The 26,998-nt window shown below is 39.7% G+C and overlaps 2 protein-coding genes, 1 long non-coding RNA gene and 2 other non-coding genes across 10 annotated transcripts; 3 read left to right on the top strand and 2 right to left on the bottom strand.

Annotated features, from left to right (window-relative positions):
- The first annotated feature begins 800 nt into the window (after positions 1-800).
- trnav-uac (transfer RNA valine (anticodon UAC)) lies at positions 801-873 on the top strand. Its single transcript has one exon. It is a non-coding gene; the product is annotated as a tRNA-Val (tRNA).
- Positions 874-3,207: 2,334 nt separating this feature from the next.
- On the bottom strand, positions 3,208-4,698 carry LOC113009746 (uncharacterized). Its single transcript, XR_003270242.1, has 2 exons — positions 4,638-4,698; positions 3,208-3,566 (listed from the first exon to the last, which is right to left on the bottom strand). It is a non-coding gene; the product is annotated as an uncharacterized LOC113009746 (long non-coding RNA).
- Positions 3,882-9,046, top strand: LOC113009745 (forkhead box protein M1-like). Of its 6 annotated transcripts, none has more exons than XM_026148237.1 (10): positions 3,882-4,109; positions 4,599-5,071; positions 5,227-5,372; positions 5,460-5,651; positions 5,738-5,866; positions 6,126-6,185; positions 6,600-6,648; positions 6,772-6,944; positions 7,156-7,924; positions 8,502-9,046. In XM_026148237.1, exons 1-10 carry the CDS (start codon positions 4,006-4,008, stop codon positions 8,852-8,854), a joined length of 2,448 nt encoding a protein of 815 aa, XP_026004022.1. In that variant the 5' UTR covers positions 3,882-4,005; the 3' UTR covers positions 8,855-9,046. The 6 variants fall into 6 exon arrangements, with proteins under 6 accessions (XP_026004022.1, XP_026004024.1, XP_026004023.1 ...); XM_026148238.1 differs by having other exon boundaries at positions 3,883-4,109; positions 4,599-5,041; XM_026148241.1 differs by lacking the exon at positions 3,882-4,109 and adding an exon at positions 4,193-4,339.
- A 7,080-nt stretch (positions 9,047-16,126) lies between these two features.
- Positions 16,127-18,988, top strand: rps16 (ribosomal protein S16). Its single transcript, XM_026147994.1, has 6 exons — positions 16,127-16,208; positions 16,299-16,350; positions 17,133-17,234; positions 17,576-17,672; positions 17,769-17,816; positions 18,796-18,988. Exons 2-6 carry the CDS (start codon positions 16,303-16,305, stop codon positions 18,939-18,941), a joined length of 441 nt encoding a protein of 146 aa, XP_026003779.1. The 5' UTR covers positions 16,127-16,208; positions 16,299-16,302; the 3' UTR covers positions 18,942-18,988.
- Positions 18,989-24,649: 5,661 nt separating this feature from the next.
- On the bottom strand, positions 24,650-24,722 carry trnav-uac (transfer RNA valine (anticodon UAC)). Its single transcript has one exon. It is a non-coding gene; the product is annotated as a tRNA-Val (tRNA).
- Between the last annotated feature and the right edge of the window lie 2,276 nt (positions 24,723-26,998).

A 26,998-nucleotide genomic window follows, 5' to 3' on the forward strand; every position in this document is an offset into this window, starting at 1 on the left:
CTTCAGATCTATGATGTGATTTTTTTTTTATCTATTGTGTATTTACAGAATAACTTATGATGTGATTGTGTACGTTTTTCAGTTTTCTGGCCGAAGCTGAAAATATCTCTACCCGAAGCAGTAATCTCAGGATGTAAATGGTTGAGTGGTCTGGATACTGTAAAATGAATTTGACAGTAACACAGAAGGACTGTCTGCCTTCGTGAACTGCTGAACACAGCAGGAAATCAGGGACAATTCAAGAGTCTTAGCATGCATGCAGACAGTAATGGGGGGTTGCTGTTGAGACCAATAACACAAACACAGGGATATCGGAAAGCTTGTCATTCAGCTCCGGGTTCCCACTCAGTGTTTCCTCTGTTTGTCTCTTTTGTAGATATTGGCACTGCTAGTCGATAGCTACATCCCTTTGATTTATCTGTTGGCTAATAAAGTCTTCAGACTTGTCACGCATAAAATGAAAGGTAAATAGAAAGGTAGACTGGGTTCTGGACTAGGTCTGTCATATAACGACTCCTCAGAGAAGCAGGCTCAATTTGTCAACACAAGAGCATTAGGGGGAAAGTGTCAAACGCCTGCTGTGTGCCTTTATTCATTTCATATAACTTTGTTCTTAATATTCTGCTCTGAAATGACTTCTGGTGGATTTAAAGTTGCATTTTACAGTATTTTTATTTTTTTGATCATTTAACATCCCCTTCAAGCTGCAGCACAGAATGTACATATTTCCACATATTTATAAGGAATCAGCAGCATGGGATTCAACTCATCAGGTAAAAACAATGGCTGGCAGTCCATCTGGTTCTGTAGTGTAGTGGTTATCACATCTGCTTTACACGCAGAAGGTCCTGGGTTCAATCCCCAGCAGTACCATGACTGTCATCTTTGCCACATACAGACATCTTCACCCATAGTGATGAGTTTTGACCCTTTGGTAGATATAGAAATAAAAATGTGGTTTGATGACCATTAAATTAAAATAGGTTTTTCCATCTTTAGCCCTCGTAGCTGTGAGAACAATCTCATTAATTTCTCATGCGTTTTGTTAGAGAAGCAGGACTGAAACATGGCAGAAACATCTTGGTTGAGAAAAAATGAAAGAAGGGTTACTGCGTTTAGTTGTCTAAGAGGGAGAGAAAAGTGCTGCGGCTGGTCCCACACTCCACAGACTTTTACATTAAAATGCACAGATTTACCGCAGAAAAAGAGCATGTTTACATTTGGCCACAAAAACTGAGAATATTCTTAAGTCTTTATCCATTATAATGAGATAGATAGTTTAAGCTGACAGACGGTACCCACTCTAACACTTACAACCACTAGCTGCCTGCAAGGCTTCGCCACACCTAATTTGTCACTGGACTGTAACTTTGTTTTCTGTGCCTTTTGGGTCATTTTTAAAGCTTGTTTTAAGCTGATGATTTAGCCACTGCCCCTCCACCCACTGGTTTGTGAATCACGTCATTTTTAAAGCTTGAGCAACAACAGCATAATGTCGTCGCAGTTTTGATGGTGTCTGTTTTAGAAAAAGGAGAAAATATAAATTTGTGGAAGTGTTTACTAAAACTATACAAAAGATTACAAAAATAGCAATTACACAATTATTTGCAATATTATCATATATAAGAATGAGTGGGTATTTATATCTCATTTAAAAAAAAACTCACAAGCATAGTAAAAACCTGGCTATAGTAACAACCCTGCTGTCAAACAAAGCAGGTGAAATTAGGTAGAAATATGCATGAATAAAGAAGCTTCCTACGCAGCACAGTAGACTGAATTTGTGAATGCTGCCAGCAGCGCTGAAGTAGAGACTAAAAGTAGTCAAATTCATTATCCATCTAGAACTGACACATCAAAGTCATTTTACACCACGGGCTGCATACAGCCCACTTTGGTCTGAAGTGGACCGAACCAGTGAAACTTGATAAATGTGTAAAATTACAGAAAAAGTGCTTTTTTTCGCACTTTTTTCTATTTGGTATAGATACTTTCTGTAGTAAATAGCAGAAAAACTGAAACTATTTTGTCCAGTGGGCTGGATTAGAGTCTTTCCCGAACCGATTCTGGCCCCTGCGCTTGTGTTTGACACCCCTGAACAGCTCATCAGCAAGCAGACCCAAAGGGAGTACGCATTTTGACAATAAAAGAAGCCAGGTGCCTGCTCGCCTGTGTCCGACACTATAAACACCACTCTCCCTGCGATAAATGTTAGGCATACGTAGGTACTACACACTGCACACATGACTCACATCACTGTATACAGATTCCCAAGATGCTATCTGTCTTCTCTCCTACTCTGGCCCAGGAATGGCCCGACTGCTTCCCTCCTTTAAGGGTAAGACTGTGCCGTGATGCTGACACTTTTCTTTCATCCCCAAAGGATGTGTGCGTGTGTGTACTTGAGAGTCTTGACAAGTTTCTCTCTTTGTCGTGGCTTCAAGAGAAGGCATCCGAGTGCAGTTATTTACCCTGATTGAAGACTTCATGTGCTTTTGCAACATCAGTGTTCAATCATGAGAAAGTGGAGAGGGGACGCAGTTTCCTGCCCCCAACTGCGGGGTCTAGTTTGGTTGTGTCAACACTGTCCAAGCCTGTGGTCAGATCAAAAGCCGTCTCTAGTGTAAGGACTACAGTTGGATATTTGGTGTCCAAAAAGATCCCCACTTCCTTTTTCCCATACCCTGACCCATCAGCTCCTCGACCCCGAGCAAAGCTGGATCACGTGATCTCAGTGGTTCGACTCATCAGAGGCTTAAAATGAGTTTTAGCGAAGCAGGAGCGGCACCAAGCTTCAGTTTTTGGATGTAACCTGTCATGCTTTAGTGCTCTGCACTGATTTCAGCTTGTGGTTAATGATGCAACCTTGCCCCCAGCTGAACCAGCAATGACGTTACACTTGAAACTCTGTCAATTTTCCTTAGGAACAGCAGAGGGTGCTGTTGTTTACTAGATAATCAGGAGACTTGCTTAGACTCAACATGAACAATCTGCATGCTTTATGAACTGGGTACAGCTTATCACTTATCGTCTGAAGAAACGAACAGTACTGTATTTTCTTTTCTGACACCGTGTCCTGGTCCTTCCTTTTTAACTGGCAGCTAAATGGTGCTTCTTCTTCTTCTGCTTTTTGTTGTTTAGACAGACGCTGTCCTCCTCAGAACATTAAACTTCCTGGAAAGCACATAGACCAAAAACACTCACTGCTATATTTTACTGGGTCCCATTTGGTCCCACTTTTATTATTATACAAAATATAAATGGGAGATAACAGAACAAAGTACTCCTGAAATAACTATGATGTATGAAATAATGTCCAAAACACTCCTGGATGATTTCGTGGCGTCGTCTGGGAGGCCTGTCTCTTCAGTATGGTGATGTGGTAGGGGAGTAAAAGGTACCTGAGCGCCCACATCGACAACTGGCTGAACTGGAAAACCAGCACAGAGAGTGTATATAAAATGGGGAAGCGCAGAAAGCTGAGATCCTTCAATGTGTGCAGCAAAAACTTGGAGATTTCCAATCTGTCAGCATTGCTGTGGTCTGCTGGGGGGCCAGCATGAGACCTGGTGACATCAAGAAAGCGTCAAGAAACATATTAGGAAGGCTGGCTTTGGAATTAGTTAGAAACTGGATATCTGATTCACTCCACTGCCATAAACACACATGCAGGAAATCTTTCATATCGTATGCTTTCACTCTCTATAATAGAATACATCTGTCTGGCAGAGTCATCTGCCAAATATTCTTCTTCTTATGATTATTATATCATCAGTCTTTTCACAGGTGTAACAAAAATATTTCCCTAAATATAGAATACATAAAGTATTTCTAATCTCATCACCTAATCAAGACTTCATGTGTGGAAAAGTTACTTTAAATCTGTAGTAAAACTGTCAATTTTACCGCGACATCAATATATTTTAATTACATTTATTTGTTTGTAATGTAGTCACAGGATGGTTCTGTGGTTCCCAGGATAGCGCAGTATGTCTGGAGTGCTGTATGTTTTACCGCAAATTATGTCTGAAGTTGTCATTTGAGTCTATTGAGGTTTTCACTAGAATATATTTTGACTTGTTACATCGGGAAAAATACTTAACCTTAATGTAAGTTATATGGTAATGTTTCATTAATTGTCAAAATAGTTATCCAGACAAAAATTCTCTAGTGTCGTAGCTATTATATACGAACATCTTGATTGCTAATAAATATAATCCTGGCAACGTTTCATACAGTTAAAAACATTGGCTAACGTCTTTTGTTCTACAAGCTGGAAATCGTCACTAACCGAAGGAAATTAGCCGCTAAAGTGAGGAGTTGACGATATAAAAAGAAGGTGCGGACCTTAGTTTTATCTAGATAACATTTAACCCGTTTAGCGTTAAATGCTTAGTATTTTATTATGATCAGTATTTGAGCTAAATCGGTGAGTTTTCCGAGTTGATCTAGACTGAATTGCTGTGAACGGACTTGATGGCTAACGCCAGTAACTGACTTGATAATTTCCATCTCCCAGCTAAACGTTACCGTTACTGTTAACTCTTGTTGTAACAGTTAATCTCCGTTGTTCAGGCTCGTTTGTGTTTTTTGTGCAGAATACCCCTGAACAACTTGGCACATTTCAATGATCTGACCATGAGACGGAGCCCGACGAGACCCCGGATTCTCAAAAGAAGAAAACTGCCTTTTCATCAAAATGCGACGGATTCACAGCCTGGAGAATCAGGCTCCAAAGATCCGTCAATACCAGCTGCTGTTCAGAGCTTTCCTGGTGGTATCCGCATCATGGACCATCCATCCAAGTCTGATACTCAGGTGGTTGTCAGTCCCGAAAAAGTAGAAGCTCAAAGCGTTATTGGGGACCTCACAGCTAAAGGCAATGAATGTGGTGCCCAGGGCCCAAACAAGTTCATTCTTCTGAGTGGGAGTGGCAACAAGTGGGACTATGGAGCTGATCCTCAGTCTGCTGCTGAAGCGGCTGCTACAAGGAGTACAGAAGGACATAAAGTCAAAGCTGAAACTACACGCAGTTTCCCAGGTGACAAACTTCTAACTGAAATTAAACCATGTACGGAAAAAAATTCTTTTATTAATGTTTAGGATAATACTTAAAGTATAAGTGTGGAATTTAGTGCTTGTTTTTCTCTCTGTCTGATTTGATAATCTGTATTTAACTCCTCCTCTGTTTAAGCAACAATGTTTTTTCCCCTTTTACTTTACTAGTGAATAAGGATGTAAACTGCGGTCCCTTTGACGACAGCCTTACCGACCTTAAGTGGTTGGGTAGGATGAGCACATGTGCCTTGGAGCCAAATTCTACAAAGCAGCTCAGCAGCAAGGAGAACCAGAACTCTTTACAGACTTTTCAGGTTCAGACAGCAATAGTAGTCTGATTACAGAAAATAGTTACACTGTCAGATTTATTGACTGTTGTTTGTTTGTTTTTTGTCATATAGGCACACAATACACATACCAGTGCAGAAGCTCCTCAACAACCCATTTCAGAGAGGCCACCGTACTCCTACATGGTCATGATCCAGTTTGCTATCAATAGCAGAAAGAACAGGAGGATGACCCTCAAAGAGATTTGCATGTGGATTGAGGACAACTTCCCTTACTATAGAGATGTGGCCAAACCAGGCTGGAAGGTACTTCAGAGCTGCTGAAAGTGTGATATGTTCACAGCTCTGCAGCAAGCAGCAGTTTTCAAATACTTTTTCATTTATAATTGCAGAATTCCATCCGCCATAACCTCTCTGTGCATGACCTGTTCATTCGTGAAACGTCTCCAGATGGTAAAATGTCTTTCTGGACTATCCGACCTGAAGCCAATCGATGCCTCACACTTGATCATGTGTACAAGGTGAGTGCAGCTGACTCGTTGCTTTTACATCGGTGATATCTGGGAACATTTGTGGTACTTGGCCTGAATGTTTTGTTGCAAGAATGCTTGTTAAATGCTTATTGTTTTACCTTGTGTTTATATAATGATTTTGCTTGGATCCTTGTTTTTCAATTGTTTTGTTTTTTTCATGGCTGACACCTTGAGAGTGTTTTGAGATTCCTCATATTGTTTTTCATCTTATTTTCCCCCTAATCTCACTTCACATCTCTCTCTGTAGCCGGGCTGTGATCCAGTGACTGCCACTGTTCCTGTGCCAATGCTTTTACTGGCTAATCAAGTAAGACTGATTTAGCCCCTTTCTTTTTCTTTTCTTTTAGTTCTTCAGGAGCCATCTTCAAGTCACAACCTCAGAAAAATCTGAACGTTCATGAATCTATTTGTCACCAGACTTTCAAACCTACACAGTGTAGCTACACCTGTTTTTGTTGCAGGAGGAGACGAGAGCAGCAGGGAAGCAGAGAGGCTGAAGTCAGTCTGAAAGGCTAATGTGCTTTAAGAGCACTTGTTTCTCCTAATGTCTGGTATCCATACAATCATAAAACTTCCTTTTAGTCCTTTCCTGAGGGTAAAGATGTAGGGTCAGCTATCAAGGGACAAGTTTTGGACAGAACGCCAAGTTACAGTGTTGGTAGGTGGCAGCACAGTAAGGCTCCTAACTGATATAATTTCTGTCTCATCTTACTTTTCACAGCACCAAAAGAGGACACTTCCAGATGCAAGAAAAACACCAACTAGCTCTGGTGAGTTAAAAGAAATGTATGAGTTGTTTTATAAATTTGAGACTTGAGAAAGATCAGAGGTTGACAAACTGCTGTTTAGTTTGGAAATGTGTAGTGCAATGTTGATGTGTTTTCTGTGTTCAGAGAGAAAGATGAAACCTCTTCTGCCTCGAACCGATTCATACTTGGTGCCCATACAGCTCCCCGTCACTCCTTCTGTCTACCTGCCATCCACTTCTACCCCTTTTCCTCCGCCCTGCTCCCAGCAGAAGGGGAACAATTCACGAGGAACAAAGAGAGTCCGCATAGCACCGAAGGTAATGAATTTCTCATATATTTCAGCTTTTTTAAAATGTGTTGTTGTTGTTGTTTTACTTCATAAGCTATGCAAGTTGCAAACTGCTTTTCAAAACAAGTATTTCTTGGAACTCCCTAGAGTTTACATTGACAACATTATGTGCATAGAGATGAGTATGAACTTCACCCATACCACTAAGATTTTAATGGGAATGGTTGCATGTCTGACAGGTGACACAAAGTGATTCCCCAGCTGTGATGATATCTCCTCAGAAGAATACGGACTTTAAGGTAGAAGTGAAGGAGGAGCTGGTATGTGTTCCAATTAAATGCGAGACCCCCAAAGCTCCTCCAAAGAGACAAGCCAGCAGCTCACGGCGCAAACAGCGCTTGGTTCTCTCTGTGAATGAAGAGCCTGTTCTCCTCTGCCACGAAAGTAATTTCTTTGACTCTGGCGTAGCCTCCAATGCTTTGACATTCCAGGACAATCCACATATTGAGCTGGATGAAGACAAGCATGGGCAGGAAAGCCCAGATAGGGAGTTCTCATTCAAAACCCAGATAAAAAGTAGAAGCCATTTGACCTCATCCACCCCCAGCAAGCCACCTTCTTATGTTGCGTCTTTTAAAGTGACCCCGGTGGGCAAAGGAAGTCAAAATATTCTGGACTTCAGCCCTAGTCATACACCAGGTGGTCCCACAGATACTCCACAACACGACTACACCACCTTCAGCTTCAGCAGCACTCCCTTTAAAGACTTGCCTCTGTTTAACTCCCCAAGAGAGCTGCTCACATCTGCTCCCTCCAGAGTGACCGGACCAGCAGAGTCGCCCACCGAATGCCTCAAAAGTAGCTGCTCCAGAGAGCTTCTGCAGGGAGGCAGTTCCACAACAGCCAATCGGTCAATCACAGAGGGCCTCGTCTTGGATACCATGAACGACAGCCTGAGCAAGATATTGTTGGATGTTAGCTTCTCTGGTCTGGATGATGACGACCTTGGTATGGCGAACATCAGCTGGTCTGAGTTCATCCCTCAGTTGAAATAGCCAGAGGGCCGAAACACATTCTATGGCTAAGCAGTGTCACCTGTTTCTTTTTCCTTTTTTTTTCTTTGTGTAAACACTACATGATTAGGCCCACACCAAAGCAGCAAGACAGAAACAAATTTAGATCTGACACTATTTAAACCATCCGAACTGTCCATATTGAAGAGGATTTCTCTCAACAGAAGGCGAGGCTGTTGATGTAGGAAGAAATATCACGCTCCTAGTGCTCTAGAAATTTACTCTGGTTGTCTGTTTTACCCAACTATTCAGAAGCATATCTATCATTATACCAAAACAAGTTCAAATAAGGCCCACTTGATACTATCATTTTAAATTTCTTATTGGAGACTTATTCAGACCTCCTTTTTGCAGTAGTTTAGGAGCTTTTAGCTTCAAATTTCTTTTACATTTGCTTTGCTGCTGGAGGGTTCTGGCTACCACATGAGGGGGAAATGTAACATAGTTAAATAGATTGCAGGGATGCTCCAGTTTCAATTACCGTTTGATGGTTTTTCCTGTTCATACACCAGGTGGTCCCACAGATACTCCACAACACGACAACACCACCTTCAGCTTCAGCAGCACTCCCTTTAAAGACTTGCCTCTGTTTAACTCCCCAACTGAGCTTCTCAAATCCGCTCCGTCCAGAGTGACCGGACCAGCAGAGTCACCCACCGGATGCTTCACAAGTAGTTACTCCAGAAAGCTTTTGTGGGGAGGAGGCGCACCAGCCAGTCCCTCAATCACAGAGGGCCTCGTCTCAGATACCTTGAACAACAACCTGAACAAGATATTGTTGGATATTAGCTTGTCTAGTCTTGATGATGATGAACTTGGTATGGCAAACATGAGCTGGTCTGAGTTGTTCCCTCAGCTGAAGTAGTCAGAGGGCCGACACAGACTCTATTGCTAACCAGTGTCACCTGTTTTTGAAGGGGAAAAGTGTAACATCGTTCTTTCTTTGAATTTCTTTACATATTTGGCCTCCTTTGTGTTTTACGGTTTTCCTTTTTTGCTGTATTTGTCTGTCTTCTTGAAGGACATGAATTCATTTCTTGAAGGAATTTATTATATGTGTCAATAATTAATTACATTTTAAATTAAATAAATAAATAAATAAATAAATGTGTCTTTAATTAATTAACTAACCCTCTGGGTTTCTTCAAAATCACTATCCTTTCAGCTTGTTCTTGGCCAAAAGTGTCCAGCAACAGATTAGGTGTGTAATTTTTATAATTTTTTTGTGGGGTTTTTGTGCTATTTTTCTGCATACATTTTTAAACTATAACATCAGTTCTTTTTATAAATATAAAAAACCCTTTATTTTTTACATTTTTAAACCTTGAAACACCAGTTTGTTTGTACAATGCACTTGTTGGAAGACAACCTCAAAACTCACTTTCATATATTTGCATTGCTACTGGATTTTCTTGTATTATTAATAGCAGAGTCTGGGACGTGTAATTAATTAACATCAACAGTGATTTTTTTTTCTATTGTTATTTTTGTGCAGGGAAAGCGAAATAGAGCAAACTTTCTCTCAGCTTGTTCATTTGTAAGTATTCATAAACAGAGAAAATCATAAAATCCCATTTTCTTCCAAGTAATACATGCAACCTGATTTATTTGTAACCGTCACTGCAACTACAATTATATCAATAATTAACAGTATCAATGATTTTTATGCATTAATATATTTTTGCACAGTGACAGAAAAACTCCCACTCGACTTGTTCGTGGCCAAAAATGGCCAACCTGTTGTTTAAATTCACAAAATGCTATAAAATTCAAATATATTAAAACATATTTCTACTTTCATTGACTTGATTTTTTTAAATAAGAATCAGTTCTGGTCCTTAAAACCAAAATTTCATTCAAGTTCAGAATTTTAACCCTTTCAATACCAGTTAGATTACATAAATGTAATGATCTACAAAGAGATAAAAACCATAAAATCCCTATTTTCTTTTTGCAAATAGCTCACTCTTTCTTCACTCCCACATGGGGCGGCAGCTGAGGTGAGTTTCTGTTTGAGTCTCCTGAGTTCATGTAACGTTTTGAGTTCCAGAGTGACTTAAATCACACTTTGTTTCCTTTGTGAATCAGCAGTCCATGTGTGTCTTTCCCTACTGATTATTCAAATAAAAGGAGAAACCTGTGATTGATGACTGTTCATTCTCATTCTGATCGGATGAACCCATGATGGTAACAACCTCCAACCTCCTCTGAGCCTTCCTTCAAAACAATTATATATGCATCATTACATTTTTGTGCAGTGAAGATAACAAGAAAAACTCCCTCTCAGGTTGTTCATGGGCAAAATTGGCCACCTCCTGTTTATATTCCCAAAGGGCTATAAAATTGACAAACTTGATTTATTAAACTAGCACCAGTCGTTGTCATGAAAACCAAAATATTTTTTAATTTAGAAATTATAGCCTTCAAACATATATTTTAATTTCCAGCCTTGAACTTTCAGTTGGAAATTCAATTCTACCCATCTGTCACACAAAACTTTCTCCACTTATGTTTCTACTGAGATTTCTAAAAACACAACAACAATGATAGGGTCTCGGATTCGTTTAACGTAGTATTGCATGGCAAGATCGTCTCCTTTCAAACAGAACAGAAGGAGTAAATACATGTTTGTGGAAGTGGTTAAATGGCCTGCATTTGTATAGCGCTTTACTCAGTCCCTAAGGACCCCAAAGCGCTTTACACTACATTCAGTCATTCACAAACTGGCGCCACCGGGCCCTCTGACCGCCACCAGTAGGCGAACATGGGGTTAGTATCTTTCCTAAGGATACGTGGCATGCAGCTAGGAGGCAGCCTGGGATCGAACCACCGACCTTCTGATTAGTGGCTGATCTGCTCTGCCACCTGAGCTACAGCCACCACCAGGTTACTAAAACTATACAAAAGCTTACAAAAGCAATTACACAATTATTTGCAATATTATCATATATAAGAATGAGTGGGTATTTATATCTCATTTAAAAAAAACTCACAAGCATAGTAAAAACCTGGCTATAGTGACAACCCTGCTGTCAAACAAAGCAGGTGAAATTAGGTAGAAATATGCATGAATAAAGAAGCTTCCTACGCAGCACAGTAGACTGAATTTGTGAATGCTGCCAGCAGCGCTGAAGTAGAGACTAAAAGTAGTCAAATTCATTATCCATCTAGAACTGACACATCAAAGTCATTTTACACCACGGGCTGCATACAGCCCACTTTGGTCTGAAGTGGACCGAACCAGTGAAACTTGATAAATGTGTAAAATTACAGAAAAAGTGCTTTTTTCGCACTTTTTTCTATTTGGTATAGATACTTTCTGTAGTAAATAGCAGAAAAACTGAAACTATTTTGTCCAGTGGGCTGGATTAGAGTCTTTCCCGAACCGATTCTGGCCCCTGCGCTTTATGTTTGACACCCCTGAACAGCTCATCAGCAAGCAGACCCAAAGGGAGTACGCATTTTGACAATAAAAGAAGCCAGGTGCCTGCTCGCCTGTGTCCGACACTATAAACACCACTCTCCCTGCGATAAATGTTAGGCATACGTAGGTACTACACACTGCACACATGACTCACATCACTGTATACAGATTCCCAAGATGCTATCTGTCTTCTCTCCTACTCTGGCCCAGGAATGGCCCGACTGCTTCCCTCCTTTAAGGGTAAGACTGTGCCGTGATGCTGACACTTTTCTTTCATCCCCAAAGGATGTGTGCGTGTGTGTACTTGAGAGTCTTGACAAGTTTCTCTCTTTGTCGTGGCTTCAAGAGAAGGCATCCGAGTGCAGTTATTTACCCTGATTGAAGACTTCATGTGCTTTTGCAACATCAGTGTTCAATCATGAGAAAGTGGAGAGGGGACGCAGTTTCCTGCCCCCAACTGCGGGGTCTAGTTTGGTTGTGTCAACACTGTCCAAGCCTGTGGTCAGATCAAAAGCCGTCTCTAGTGTAAGGACTACAGTTGGATATTTGGTGTCCAAAAAGATCCCCACTTCCTTTTTCCCATACCCTGACCCATCAGCTCCTCGACCCCGAGCAAAGCTGGATCACGTGATCTCAGTGGTTCGACTCATCAGAGGCTTAAAATGAGTTTTAGCGAAGCAGGAGCGGCACCAAGCTTCAGTTTTTGGATGTAACCTGTCATGCTTTAGTGCTCTGCACTGATTTCAGCTTGTGGTTAATGATGCAACCTTGCCCCCAGCTGAACCAGCAATGACGTTACACTTGAAACTCTGTCAATTTTCCTTAGGAACAGCAGAGGGTGCTGTTGTTTACTAGATAATCAGGAGACTTGCTTAGACTCAACATGAACAATCTGCATGCTTTATGAACTGGGTACAGCTTATCACTTATCGTCTGAAGAAACGAACAGTACTGTATTTTCTTTTCTGACACCGTGTCCTGATCCTTCTTTTTTAACTGGCAGCTAAATGGTGCTTCTTCTTCTTCTGCTTTTTGTTGTTTAGACAGACGCTGTACTCCTCAGAACATTAGTGATGGGTCAGTCGCGAACGAAATGGTTGTCAAATATTCAGAAGCATATCTATCATTATACCAAAACAAGTTCAAATGAGAGAAAAACTCTCTCAGCATGTTCATGTTGTTTACATTCACAAAATGTTATAAAATTCAAATATGGCTAAAGAACCAAACAGGACAGGCAAAAACAAAACAAAAATTTTTCTACTTTGCCCGACTTTATTTTTTAAATTAGCACCAGTCCTTGTTGTGAAAACTAAAATATTTTTCAAATTCAGAAACTACAGCCTTCAAATACCAGTCAAATTACATATTACTACTAACTTTTTAGGAAAAATAGCAATAAAGTTCCAATTTTTTCACCATGTAATTGATAAAAATTCATATTTTTTTCACTCATCATTGCAGGTCAGCACCAGTAACAGTAACGATGCCTTTTTGGCATTATTTCTTCTTTTGATGAATAAAAAAAACAAAAACAAAAAAACAAACTCCCACACATAGCGTGTTAGTGGCCAGAAATGGCCATTTAATGACCAAACGACCACTACGATGAGCAAAATTTGTATTTCGGTGTGTGTGTGCATCCTCATTAGCAGCAGGATGTGCTAACCACAGTAGCGTGGTCTTTGTAGGCACACTTCCACAGCTGGAGAAAGTGGCTGCTGTTCTAATCCTAAAGGTGCACCTTTTGCACCTTTTTCTCATTTTGTTGGTGGGCTGTGGGTCACACTCTGATTCAGACTACTGTATCTTGGGATCAGTGGCAGAAGCGACTGATGAGCATCGGGGACAAAGCTATCTTGCAGCTGCTGAGGTTACCAGCATGCACCCCTCTTCTGGGATCACTCTTCATTTGTAGATTTTAAAGGACTCCCACTCTTGTGAAGTGGTTTCCATGGGACAAAGGCATTATATTCCAAGACATCCAGGAGATTGTAGAAAAAAAGCTAGCAGCCAGCAGCTAGTTTTCCTTCAACAACTCAAGGTGCCAACATCCTGCCTAGGTCATCCACACTGGACAAGCTGGGGAGGTAGCTTTGCGTTGCTTCCCCTGATTGTGCCAACAAGAGCCAGTTTTCATCTGAGGAGTTTCTGTGCCAAGGTGAACCCCTTTCCCTTTTTTACTTTTAATCCCCACAATTTAATCCCCACATTTGTGAAAGAAAAGCAAAACACTTTTTTTTGAAAAGTCTGTAACAAAACCATCAAATCTGATCAAGGTTATTTAAATGCTGCAAAAGAAGAATGGATTGGAAAAAAAAAATACATATCCTAACCTTAATTACTGGGGGAGAATAATGAATGATGCTCATAGTGAGTAAAAAGTAAACTGAGTGCATTTTTTAGACAGAGATTCACTTTTAATGTGTATGTATAATATAATACAGATACATAAAAAACACTCCCAAAACAGAATAAATTATTACAAATAAATTATTACAAAATATTAAAAAAAGAATATAAAAATGGAGGCAACTTTGCCTGTGGTAGAATGTATACAATGTATGAAAAAATCTTTACTGCAGATACTAATTTTGTGTTGTAAGATTTATGACTTTCATGCTTTCATAGTGGTACTTAGGAGAGCTTGACATTTTCTCAGGTGGTATCACACTGTAAAAAGTTTGAGAAACACTGATAAGTGTATGTGTGCTTTTGGAAAACATTTAAAGCTGCTGTACAGAATCTTTGAAACAAGCTTAAAACACTTTTAGAATATAAACAGAGCACTCTGCTTCTCTTTACAGCTCCTCACTCCACCAGGGCTGTTTGGCACTTTCTGATAGTGTGCAATTGTGATGTACGTACTGCGGCAGTCATACAGACAACTGGACGGTCCAAAAGTTGGCCTACCTATTACTGGCTGAGGTTTTAGTAGAGTTGTGGCTGAACCACATAAAAATATATCATTAATTTTAATCTCCACAATCAATGATAATTCCATGTGTTCCATGTGACTGGTTCTCAGATAGTTTTTTTTCTGCGCTATACAAGTCTCAATCACCAACATATACAAGCACCAGTGTTTTATATAGTTCATATGGTTTTTGTTTTATATATGTATTTTTAAAAACTAATTATTTGACTTACATGCTGCCATGGCTCACGCTGCAATGCATTCTGGGTAGCTTGTTCAAATGGGTTGCACTCAGAACCCTGAATTGAAGAATTCAGAAGAAACTTCTACCATCAGTTTTGCTCAACTTCAAAGCCACAGCAATGATGAGAGATCCACAATGTGCTAATTCATGTCCAGTGCTCTTACATTCAGTCAATTGGCTGCAGCTGCCATCTACACCTTTAAATTACATTCTGGTTTCTACAAGTCCTGCTGAAAAACCAGTGTCCTTTTCTAGCTAAAGCAGGGGTATGAAACGTATGGCCCGCGGGCCGGATCAGGCCTGCAAATAGGTTTAATCTGGCCCCCGAGATGATTTTGTAAAGTATAAAATTGAGATGCAATTTTTCAATAAAAGAAACTGCTGGGTTCTGGCTACCTTTACCCTGGGAGCACAGGAGCAAGCTGGACCTCTGCTGCTCCCACCCGAGGAACTGAAATGGGTGCAGGAGTCAGCAAGGTCACAGTTGCCCTCACCCGGGGAACCAGAACAGGCACAGGCAATGACTGGGCATCCGCCATACCCACCCGAGGAGTTCTCATGTCTGTCAGATTTATTATATGGACGTGGTGACAGTGTAAAGACAGCCTGTACTTGTGATTTTCAGACAAATTTTGGGAGCCGTTTTAACATTGGACTTTGTGGAAGAGTTGGATGGAGGAAGCTGTGCGTTGGTGACATTTATAAAAGAACCATAACATCTACTACAATAATAACAACATTGGATGAAAGAGGGCAATGATGGCTACGTTTTGAGGGTAAAATGATGGCTATAGACCGAATGCTGTGGACACAGCAGCAGTTGAAAGAGAAGATTTTAAGATCAATTTTTCCCCTGCTTCCACTCTAGCAGTTGAACTGTCTCATTCTAACCTCCAACATTCCGTCCCACACACACCCATTATAGACTCTGAAACGGATGAAAAAAGCATGAAACTTAAACTGGAACTGAAGTAAAAGTAAAGAGGATAATAAAAGATAAATACAAGCTGAATAGTTCAATGTCTTGGCTTAATTTTAAAGTTTGAATGGAATCTGTCGGTCAAGGTATGTGGAAGTAGTTGGAGTTGAAAGAGGAGTAAGTCGAATGAGAATCTGAAGATTCTTCCATTGAAATACACTATAGATTTTTGCTGAATAAAGTTGAATAATTTAAAAAATATATAAAAGTTAAAAATGAGAAAAATACAAGCACACATGTCCAAAAGAAGATGAATCTAATGGTGGTTGAATGGGTTTTCTAAGTTGAAAAGTGTTGAAGGAGATACAAAAATGTAAGGAAGATGAAAAGTAAATATCACCCCGAATACCTGTTTCCCCCGGCATTATACAAGAGGTCCATGCGACAATATTTAAAACTGCCTTTGTTTTGTTTTTTTAGATTTACAAACACAGGAACACGTGAGATCAAACGCCAAACACATGTACATTCTGTTCCCTGCCATTGTGAAACAACAGCAGAAACTCTCCGATCTGCTCAATATTAGATGGTAGTAAAGCGAGATCAACTGTCGCAAGCCCTATCTCAAAACAGCTTGCATTGTCGTGCAGCAGCCCCTGAACCTCCGCATGTGAAACCCCATCGGCCTCTTCGTACGGCACCCTAGCTGAAGACGGTATGTTCTTCAGAGTGATCCGGCAAAATAATAGAAAAATATACTTGTTTACCGGTTTCTAATGTAAGTGTTGTCTTTTGTGTGTTTCAGAAACATGCCAGCTAAAGGCCCTCTGCAGTCTGTCCAGGTGTTTGGACGTAAAGTGAGTAAAAATGTGCAATTTAATCCACGTGTGGGGTTGCGGCTAACTTGTCTTGCTAGTCGTAGCTGTAATGGCTGATATTAAAAGGTGGTGGGCCTCTGATTTTACACTGCAATTCCGCAGTAAATAAGCCAGTTTATATGGTATTTATAACATTAAGTAGTAATAATACTTTCATTGAAGCTTGTAATTACTGTTCGATGTGATGTAGGTGCTACACACCGGACGGTTTTGCTTTTCTTTAGCTTACCACGCTAGCCCTGGTGCTAGTGTTAAGTTTGGGTTCTGAATGACAGAGTTAGCTCAGGTTTATCCTCATACAGTCAAATAGAACGTATTTAACCAAACCATTAAATATCGCTAATCCGTCACATCACCTTGAAATGCGGAGTTGCTGTCACCTTGGATTTTAAATTGAATCTCGATGCGTACAAATGAGCGGAAATTAAGAGTTAAACATTACGTCAATTGTGTATCACCAGATTGAACACGTTTGTATGTGCCATAGATTTACTCATTTACTTCGCCATGTTCATTTTCCACAGTGGGTTTTCTCGTGTCATTTTATTTTTTATATTTTACTTTAATTGAGCGACAACAGTTTGTGAAGCCTGTCCCCACCCGATGAAGTCGTGCATCAACTCCTGATGTTTACAGATTTGACTAAAGCTGAAGAAACTTACTTTGTTTTAGTTTAGTTTTGTAAATTAACCCCCCCCCCCCCCCCCAAAAAAGTACAATATATTAAATTCAGTGGTATTCATCTGAACTTTCTGTTGCAGAAAACTGCCACAGCAGTTGCCCACTGCAAGAGGGGGAATGGCCTGATCAAGGTGAACGGCAGACCCCTGGAGATGGTGGAGCCTGCTACGCTCCAGTACAAGGTGAGTCCTAACAAGAGAGGTGAACATGAGTGATGTAAGTGGTCGTTATTTAATTTTGTGCACATCAAATGATGTCACAGTAGAGCGTGAAAGCTCTTTCTTCAGGCAGTTGATGTTGGACATTGTACATATGGGATTGATTTTATTTTATTTTTAATTTAAGCATAAATCTAGCTGCATTGGAGTTGCTTTTGGTACTTACAGTTGCATGTGTATATTTTAGAATACTATATGTAGAATTCAACAATTTTAAAATTCAGTTTTAAAACGATAGTAAGGATTTCCTTTTGAGAAACATCAATGACATAAATTTGACATCAATATGTGATTCTTTTTGTAAGCTTTTGGAGCCAGTGCTCTTGCTTGGTAAGGAGCGTTTTGCTGGAGTGGACATCAGAGTCAGAGTGAAGGGTGGTGGACACGTCGCACAGATCTATGGTAAGCAAAGTATTTCCTCTCTATAATTTTGCTCATGATGTTTTATGATTAGTGTTGAAAAAAGGCTCTGAATATCGACATGTTCTTCTCTCTCAGCCATCCGCCAGGCCATCTCCAAGTCCCTGGTTGCATACTATCAGAAGTGTAAGTAATGAAGTTTTTTTTTTTTTTTTTTTGTACAAACATCACTCTTTTGTAAATAGGCATGTTTAGAGTCACTCCAGAGTACTACACATAGGTGAGAAGTGGAAAGTATTTGATAATCCCATGGTGCATTTCTTCTTAATAAAATCGTAAACCGTAACACAGTACAGAAAATTTGGTTACAGTTAAATACATTAGAACTTTTCTGATTTGACAACTCCAGGCTTTTGAATGCTATGGTAGGTTAGCCTACTGCTGAGCTATTGGTGTTTGCTCTATGCTGCATAAAACTGGACTAAGACTGACTATTTAATTGTTTGCATTGGAATTGTTGCGTGATCATAAGCAGTGGGCTGAGCTGTGAGATAGAACTGCTGTGTTGTGCTCACTAGAGCAGGTCATTGTCAGCATGAACTATTTTTGAGATTCACAGGAAGGTATTTCAGAAGCAATCTAGAAGTGGCACACTACTTCACTAAAAATATGCATCTATTCTAAGTCACTTCACAGAGTACATGAGCAGGGCAGGAAATCAAAAATAAGATGACTTCTATCATCTGGTAAATTTTTAAAAATAAAATTCCCCCCGTGTGTGCAAATTTCTCTGCTTTAGATACTTGAGTACTCGTCCATTCTGCAGTAACTACTACTTTTTAAATATGGGTTTTGTTGGACATAACACACATTTATAAAGGAGCTGTGAGAGTAGAAATGAGTTTTTATTGATCTGATTTTTGTATGTATTGATGTACAACTGTCTCTTGATGACTAGGAAAGATCAGGGTTGCATTGTGGATATGAAACAGCTGGAAATTCTGTAGTTCTAACAAGTTCATAATAAATATTGAAACGTAGCACAAGGAAAAAGTTACTGCAGTTATGGAAATCTGCAAACAGTCGAACCAGTGAAGAACATTTGGCTAGACTGCATAATACTCTGAATCTTAATCTGGACTAATCTGTATTTGTTTTACTGCAGATGTGGATGAGGCCTCCAAGAAGGAGATCAAGGACATCCTGATCCAGTATGACAGGACCCTGCTGGTTGCCGATCCACGTCGCTGCGAGTCCAAGAAGTTCGGTGGACCTGGAGCTCGCGCTCGCTACCAGAAGTCCTACCGTTAATCCCCGTGTACATTTTCATAATAAATTGGAGGAACAAAGAAAACAAATTTGTGATTTTATTTATTGACTTGCTCTGTTCCACGGTTATCACCCCTGGTTATTGTCATCTTACAACTGCTCCACTGATTTGTTTTGGTTGCTAGGCACCTGCAGCCACTTTCTATTCACAATAGCTCAAGTACATTCAATCAGTGGGAAATAATATCACAGACGATTACCTATGTGCAGCTGCATTTGTTTTTGCTGACAGTCTCTAGTACTTGTGATGTTACTCAATCTGAACCATGGCTCTCATATTAGGTAACTCTCTGAAGCTACCAACAGTATTTACTGCTAATGTGGTCACAGAAATTACCTGCAACTATTGCATTTATCCCAGTCGTTTGCTATTTACCACTGGCCTTAACTATTTAGTAGTGCTAAGTTCACTACATAGGTCTTCAGAAAGGTTACAGACTGTTTAAACAGCAGAAATGTTTATGTTTTGATATAAGAAAAGGACACCAGATAATATTGAGAGGCACACTGATTAGCTGTGTGATAACGTGCACAGACTGTAAAAGATGCAACTTGTAGAAAGTGAGTGAAAATGTGCCTATAACAGGCATGTATTGTAATATCCAGCAGGGGGCGACTCTTCATATAGGTTATATGGATGTTAATGGCAAAAACAGGGAAATGCTTCCCTTTTCTTTTGGGATGACTTGGTGGTCTTAAATCTGATTCAATATCACATCTCTATTTAAAATTCTATGGACATGGTTGAGCCTTTATATGGGTGTGCAGTATCAATGGCTGCAGGACTCTCCTAGAAAACCAGCCATAAGCAAAAAATATTAACAAAGAGTATAATGCTTCCAAATCTCTCATTGATTAACTTGGTGTGTAAAAATGTCTAACTGGACCTTTATGTAACGCCTTTTTGGGCCTTACTGATAATTTAAAGCAGTACAATACCAACACAAAGCATTATTAATTAGGCGAAACAACCAAATGTGTGATGCAAGATAATTTTTTGTGTGTAATCTTCAGCCGTCAAAACGTTAAGAAAACAGAAGACGCATGAAGACACCAGGAGACAATAAAATACAAAAAAAACCAAGGGCCAGCTTTTATTTCTGCATTCCAAGATGTTTGTGTTCTTTTTGTTTATAATTTTTATACTACAATTGTAACATTCCAATTGTAGTATTGGAATTGCAACATTCCACCAGTAGATGGTGCTATAGCACCATCTACTAAACCAATGGTAAAAGCATTGAAAAGTAACACATTTCTCCCCTCTACCACTAAAAGCCCCGAGAGAGTGTTCAGCTGGTCAGAAAGCATCATATAGCTCAGATAATATGCAATCAGTGAATGCATAGAGAAGATTATACATTACCAGTTTTTGCCAGCATGATGCCACATATGTTGTCTTGCTTGGAAAACTGATTGTCAGGCTCCGGTATTTCTTCTTAATCTAAATTTGCTTTCCCCCTCTCCTTTTGTCTCTACTGTGTAAGTAAATACTCATGCAAATGTTGATTATTGTTCCAGGCCCATGCTGGTTTGTTATTAGAAATGAGATATTGCGACCCCACAGTGTGTCCCAACACTGATTTGATGAATGCTGAACAATGAAGCCCGGCTCTGTGTGCCAAAATTTCAGATTTCATTATCCTGGTTGGTGGTTTTATTGTAATTTTGCAGTCTTATTTACTGTGATAAGAATACCCTGCGCAGTCAATTTACATGGTGCCTGCTTCTCTGTAGCCAGTTTTTGTCCAGGACGGTATTTTTACATAAAACTGCAGCATTGTTTCCTCAGGTTGTGTTGACTGCTTGTTACTGCTATCTGTGTTTATTCCTTCCCGCCAGCGCCGAGAACACAGACTAACCTAATGCAGTTAATGCAGAAAGCTGTAGGGAACAGAGGTGGGAAGAGGAAAATGCTGGGCTGGGATCAATGTTTGCACCTGATTTCTCTCTCTCTAATGGCAAAATTGGTCTCCATCTCTGGTTTTTCCACAATAATGTGTATACCGTGCATAACTGTTTAAATAGACTGCAAAGGGAAGAGTAAACTGTCATAACATAAACTACTTTTCATACAGTAAGTTGTGAGAGTGGTTCCCGAGCTTATTTTATCTGCTGTTCTCACAGAGGCCTGTTGGATGTATAAAAAAATAATAATATTAATAACTCCTCAGTAACACTTGAAGCTGAATCTGGACTCCTTTCATCTTACTTCTCAAACTCAATTTTAATCCTTCACTTCCAGCACTGTCAAAATGTTTTTCTTTTTTGTCCTTTGTTGAACTTTGACATTTCACATCATCCAACTTTAATATAAGGCAAAGATAGCCTGAGTAAATAAAACAAAAAGAAAGCAGATTTTAAATGATGATTTCATTTAATAAGTGAATGAAAGGCTATCAAAACTTTCAGGTATACTTGAGAGTATCCTAGCATGAACAGACTGTTTAAGGTCATCCCCAAAGCATGTAAATCAGATTTAAGTTCAGACCTTTAGTGATTCACTCCCAAACTACTTTCTTTTGTTTTTCTCCTTTTTTTTTTGGCCTTCACATACAAAGTCTTGGTGGTGATGATATTTCTATGTACTGGTTCTATATTGAGTGGTAATCACATCTGCTTTTCATGCAGAAGGTCCTGGGTTCACTCCCCAGTGGGACAATTGACAAGAAATATACGCTTTCTTTGCTGGCTATATATATATATATATATATATATATATATATATATATATATATATATATATATATATATATATATATATATATATATATTTGTTGTATTAATACGCTTCAATCTGTCAAAAATGGCTTTACTAAAGTGGAATAAATCATTTACTAATGCTTTATGTACTTGTGAAAAACAGAGTTGTATTATGAGCTTTATAGACTGTCAAACATGCCCAGCTTCATTACATATTTCACTTTAAATTGGACGAATGCTTACAAAATGAACACAACAACAAATCATAAATCAAGTGACGACTAGCTTTCTACATAGTGAGTTTATTGTATTGTGCTTTGGCTTTTTATATGGTCTACGCTTAGCCGTGCAGAATCCAAACCTTTCATAAAGGTTTAGGATTGCTAATGACTTTGTTGTGCACGGTTATCTATTTAAAAATGGTATATAATGGTTTTAGTAGAGGTGCGTGTAAAGGCAAGTAATCCATGCATGGTTCCAGAAAATTAAGAAAAGGAATTGAATTTTCCTACAGTGTGAACTTTATTGTAATTTTTAGCGCACAAAGTATCACATAAAGCAAATGTGCACTATGTTGGCAGCTGTATTGGTTTGTTTTCCCTCTTTTTAACAAGCTCTTGCTTTGATTCAGTTACACTGCTGTGAATCTGATTCTGCGGTTATTTAAAAACTGAAGGACTGTGATGGTAAATTAAGTAAATTCGATCCAGAACACAACAGGCGTCTGAAATATTTTTGCACAACAGTTTTTTATGAATCTTTTAAATTGTGTAATTGAGCGTGTGGGGTTTCTTCCTTCATGGCCCAGCACTGACGCACACAGACACACACACACACAGTGGAGCCTACCACCTGCTTTTCCTCTGTTAACACCTCTGCCTCGCTAGGTCTCCAAATCACACCAACACTGAGGTGTTAGGCCAGGATGCATTTTGTCATCACTTGCACTTTATGCCCTCCTCTCCTCGTGACGCCTTTTATGAACAGACACACACACAGTGTAATTAACACATGGAAGCATATGAATGCACCCAAATGTATGCTTAGAAAATCGGCTTCAAGCCTAGTTTTTGGCATTTTTTCTGGAAATGCAAAAAACAAAACAAAACAAAAACAAAACAGCAAGCCAAAAGATGGAAAACAAAAGTGAAGGATGTTCGTCCACTGCTCTCCTTTCTCTTCCTGTAGCAGTCACATCCTTGTCCAGTCTTCTTCCCTGAAATGAATAAACAATTGTTTGAGGGTTCCAGAGGCTGAAGATCAGGGACTGTGGCAGGCAGCAACAAATGTTGGCTTCATTTTAGATGAAATGCTGTCCAGCCAGGCAACACACTGCTGTTTGGGCTGAGAGTGTTAATGAGGGGCTAGGTGCTTATCTGCTGCATTGTCCTTGAGGGGAGCCGATCTCTGTTTGGGTGCATGTAAAGGCAAAGATTCAGTAACACCACAGCTTAAATTCTGCTATAAACTTCTCTGTTTTTTTGTTTTGAGTTTTATTTCTTTTATGCTGCGTAAAACTTTTAAAGAACTCCCATTTATTCCTTTGTGACTCAAAGAGTGCAAAAATAAAAAACAATTAGCAGTTTTTGGTTTACCAGTTTTGATGGTCGCTGAGTTAGTCACCCAGCTTCCCAGATAGATCCTGTAGATTTTATTATTTCATAGTTTGTGCTTCTGTAAAAAAAATGTCAATTTAAGTGATTTGCATTTTGTTGTTTTGACATCCATTTAAATAAATGACATTCAGAGGTCTTAATTTGTGATTTTTTTAAAAATTCCAGTAGATTCCTACGTCCTCTTGTTTACAGTCTTTATGATAAGCAAAGCTAACCAGCTGTTTGCTATAACTGCCCATCTCTGTGTCTGCACCCTTAGCCAGCACCATAAACTGTATAAAAAGATGGCCACCACCAATCGGTTCCTGTTTTTAGCATCTAAGCTTTTGCCATTTTAATAATAGTGAGAAAACCCCAACAATTTGTTGAACAATGAGCAAGCACTTGTTGACAGTGGGAAGATAAAACTCCCTATTAACAGGAAGAAACCTCCAGCAGAATCAGGGCATTTCCCCCCTTTAATTAAGAAGGAAATGAGCTAGACACACATTTTACAGTTTCACTACAGCAATTCATACTGTAGATAAAATAAATTCTATAAAACATTTAAAATAAGACTATCCTTAAACATCTACATTAATATTAAGCAATTGAACACTAAGTATGTTTACCTTTAACACTTTAAGTTAAATGTACTGGAGTACATCCTAAGGACATTTACATAGACATGTAATGCTACTTTCACTAAAGGAAAACACTTAAAAAAATCCACTGCCATTTGTCATTGACCAGTAATAGTAAATATTTATAGAACAACTATAGAAATAATAATATTTTACAATTCTTCAGGCAAAGCAGTCTAAGCAGAGTGTAGAAAGATGCAAGAAACTGTCAACATACATAAAATATTGAGAGAGAGCATATTGTCATATTGTGTTTTAATATTCTATTTAAACAGTGGCTAACCTGCATCTTTTCCCTTCTTTTAAAGGAAGTGGTGATGATTGCATCTGCTTCTTGCCTTTCTGCAAAATCAGAACACGCCAACAACACATACCAAGTTCACTTCTTGCAGCACTAAACAGATGTGCTGTGTGCATATACTTTATACATGCAGTTTCCCCTAAAGACGTTTAGCAACACTGTCTTGGATCAGTCAATAGAAACTCGTCCTGCAACCAAAAACATTCTTCAAAATTCATCATCTCTTATTTAAATCAGCCAACCTCCTTAATAGTGTTGTCTCTTATATATGTTATACATTTCTCCATAGAGGAAGACAGCTGTAGGATAGCATCTTGTAGTGGAGCACTACATACAAGTATAAGTTGGACTTTTCACACTTGGGATTCAGAAACTACAGCACCTTCGACAGGAAAGTAAGCAAATCCTTTTTGGTTATAGTTTAGTATGACTTATGAAAATTGTCATTGGCTCCACTGGGGATCGAACCCAGGACCTTCTGCGTGTAAAGCAGATGTGATTACCACTACACTATAGAACCAACTAAAAAGATGTATCCACCACCAATCCATGGCCATACTCCTAATACTTTACGATTTCATAAAATATGAAACGTGAGTTTGATAAAACGTCATCTCTTGTTCTCTTTTTTTAAAGAGGGAAATATGTCATCCACACATTACTCAAGACGTCCACTGGAAGTGACACAACCACCGGTTGCTAGGGAAACTGTGCCTCAGCAATGCAACCAACATGTTTAAAGGGAAACTTTGACTTTGAAGAAAAAGCTTTTACGATTTCACTACATTCACTTGATCCTAGATTGTCACAGAGATCGTCTTATGTCGAAAATGAAGGACAAGTTAATGTCACATGGTTAGTGATCATGTGTCTGCAAACCCTCAGAAAGGACCGACTTGCTGAAAGCTGCAAATAGAATGGATGACTAGTTGTTACTGCTATATGTTTTTCAGCTTGTAGTCCACTGGAAGGGTGTTTGCATCGTAGTGTAGTGTTTCACAGTGAGGGCACACGAACATCTCTTTGGAACGCTGCACTAACCGTGAGCTGACAAGCTGATTGTGACACAAGCTGGGCCTTCATAAACTGTAGCAGCCACGTGACTGTTGACAGAAAGCTAACATATCCTTTAGGCTTATAGTTTAGCCTGCTTGACCAATAACAATTCAGGTTCTACTGGGTCCTTCTGTGTGTTAAAACTCCTCCACCTATAACAAAAGAGTGTTTTTATCTGTATGCATGAGGCGGCTTGTTACATTTGTCTCTGTTACTTTAGTGATTTTGTTGTAACTGACACACCATACAAGGGTTTCATGCACATGAGATCGTGCCTGGGGTCATTTGCCTGCTAGTTCTATAAAAGATCTTTGCTGGAGTGGAAACACCGCTAAGTATTTGTCTGTTAATAGTGTTAGTTTTGCAAGCGCAAGTAAAAGCACTTGGTGTGTGCAAAGCGTTTCTGAGTATATCGGTTCACTTTGTGTAATGCATTTTTAAATGCCTGTGGAAAAGCACAATTATCCCAAATGAGCAGCCACCTAAATGTTCAAAATTACCATTTCAGAGGTCTGCCATAAATCTGGATGACATCTTTAAAATCTCTTGTTTATTCCACAATCCCACGCTCCACTCAGCTCCCCCACTCGCCTATCCCCTCAAAGTACACTTTGTTACCGTTAAGGACTGAGTGAGAATATGGAGCCGATGATGGATTCATCTCATCTGTTTCACTCTGGCCCTCCCCTCAGCCTCTTTTTGGTCAGAAAGGAGCCAGAAAAGGGCTCCCTGTTACTGACCCGCTCTGTTAGTCACACTTTCTGCAGCCAGCATTGACTCATTCCCAACGCATTTAACCTAGACTTGAACTAAAGCGGAATTAGTCCCAGTAGGCCCGCACGGCCGAACCTTTGTCTCCCATCAAAATCTGCCTCACCTCTTTACGCCTTCTGTCTCTTTTACTTCCTTCGTGTTTGTGCAGGCAGTGTGTCGGTGGCACTGCGGCACTGCACACAGGGTGAGCTGGGTCATGCAGGGGTTTCCCCCCCGAGAGCTTGACCGTTAGACCCGAGCCAAATCAGGGGGTCACAGGCTACCTCTCACACCATTCAACCTTTACCCTTCAGCCCTGACTGCGGCACTCTGATGCCCTGCGACAACCTGCAGAGGACTTGCAGTGATCCCCCCTCCTCAGGTGTCAGCCTGGATCTATTTTAGTGAAAACACACTGAAAACCATCACCTCTTGGGCAAAACTGGTGAGGAGATTATGAGGAGATGGGATTGCAGACAGCTTTGAAGTATTGAGGTTATCTTTTTATTCTCCCCGCATTTGTTGTTGTTTCTTTTAGAGTCATGATTAAAGGAAAATGAGAGAAACTTTCCTGAGTGGAGATGGAAATGTTTGCTTTATATTGTCACCCGTGTATTCTTTTTGAGATGAATGACTCATCGCGGTGCACAAGGAAAAGTGTTTGTTAAACAGCGTGTTTAGTAATCACACATAATTGCAGGAGCTGAGTTAGTTGATAAGCTTTCTTTGGGGTGTCTGGGCTGTTTTTACTGCAGTGTTCAAAACTATTATGTAATGACCTATGACCTGTATCATCAAGTATAGCCAATTCTGCACACACTTTGAACATACAGATGTTTGAGGAGTGTTTCACTTATAGCTGTCTTCTTATCAGAGCAGTAACTTTATGGCTACCTACATTTGATGCATTTAGAGGCCATCTGCAAACTGTGTTGTACAAAACTTTGCTTACAGGCATTGCACTAGCAGCAAACAGCAATGCATCTC

The sequence above is a fragment of the Astatotilapia calliptera genome, chromosome 17, assembly GCF_900246225.1.
Source record: "Astatotilapia calliptera chromosome 17, fAstCal1.2, whole genome shotgun sequence".
NCBI classification, from domain to species: domain Eukaryota; kingdom Metazoa; phylum Chordata; class Actinopteri; order Cichliformes; family Cichlidae; genus Astatotilapia; species Astatotilapia calliptera.

Bases quoted from the DNA above. Each gene is read 5' to 3' on its own strand.
- LOC113009745 (XM_026148237.1), top strand. From the start codon at position 4,006: ATGTTTTACCGCAAATTATGTCTGAAGTTGTCATTTGAGTCTATTGAG. The intron at 6,186-6,599 runs GTAAGACTGATT...TACTTTTCACAG, and splicing joins TGCTTTTACTGGCTAATCAA to CACCAAAAGAGGACACTTCC. The intron at 6,649-6,771 runs GTGAGTTAAAAG...TTCTGTGTTCAG, and splicing joins AAAAACACCAACTAGCTCTG to AGAGAAAGATGAAACCTCTT.
- rps16 (XM_026147994.1), top strand. From the start codon at position 16,303: ATGCCAGCTAAAGGCCCTCTGCAGTCTGTCCAGGTGTTTGGACGTAAA. The intron at 16,351-17,132 runs GTGAGTAAAAAT...TTTCTGTTGCAG, and splicing joins TCCAGGTGTTTGGACGTAAA to AAAACTGCCACAGCAGTTGC. The intron at 17,673-17,768 runs GTAAGCAAAGTA...CTTCTCTCTCAG, and splicing joins ACACGTCGCACAGATCTATG to CCATCCGCCAGGCCATCTCC.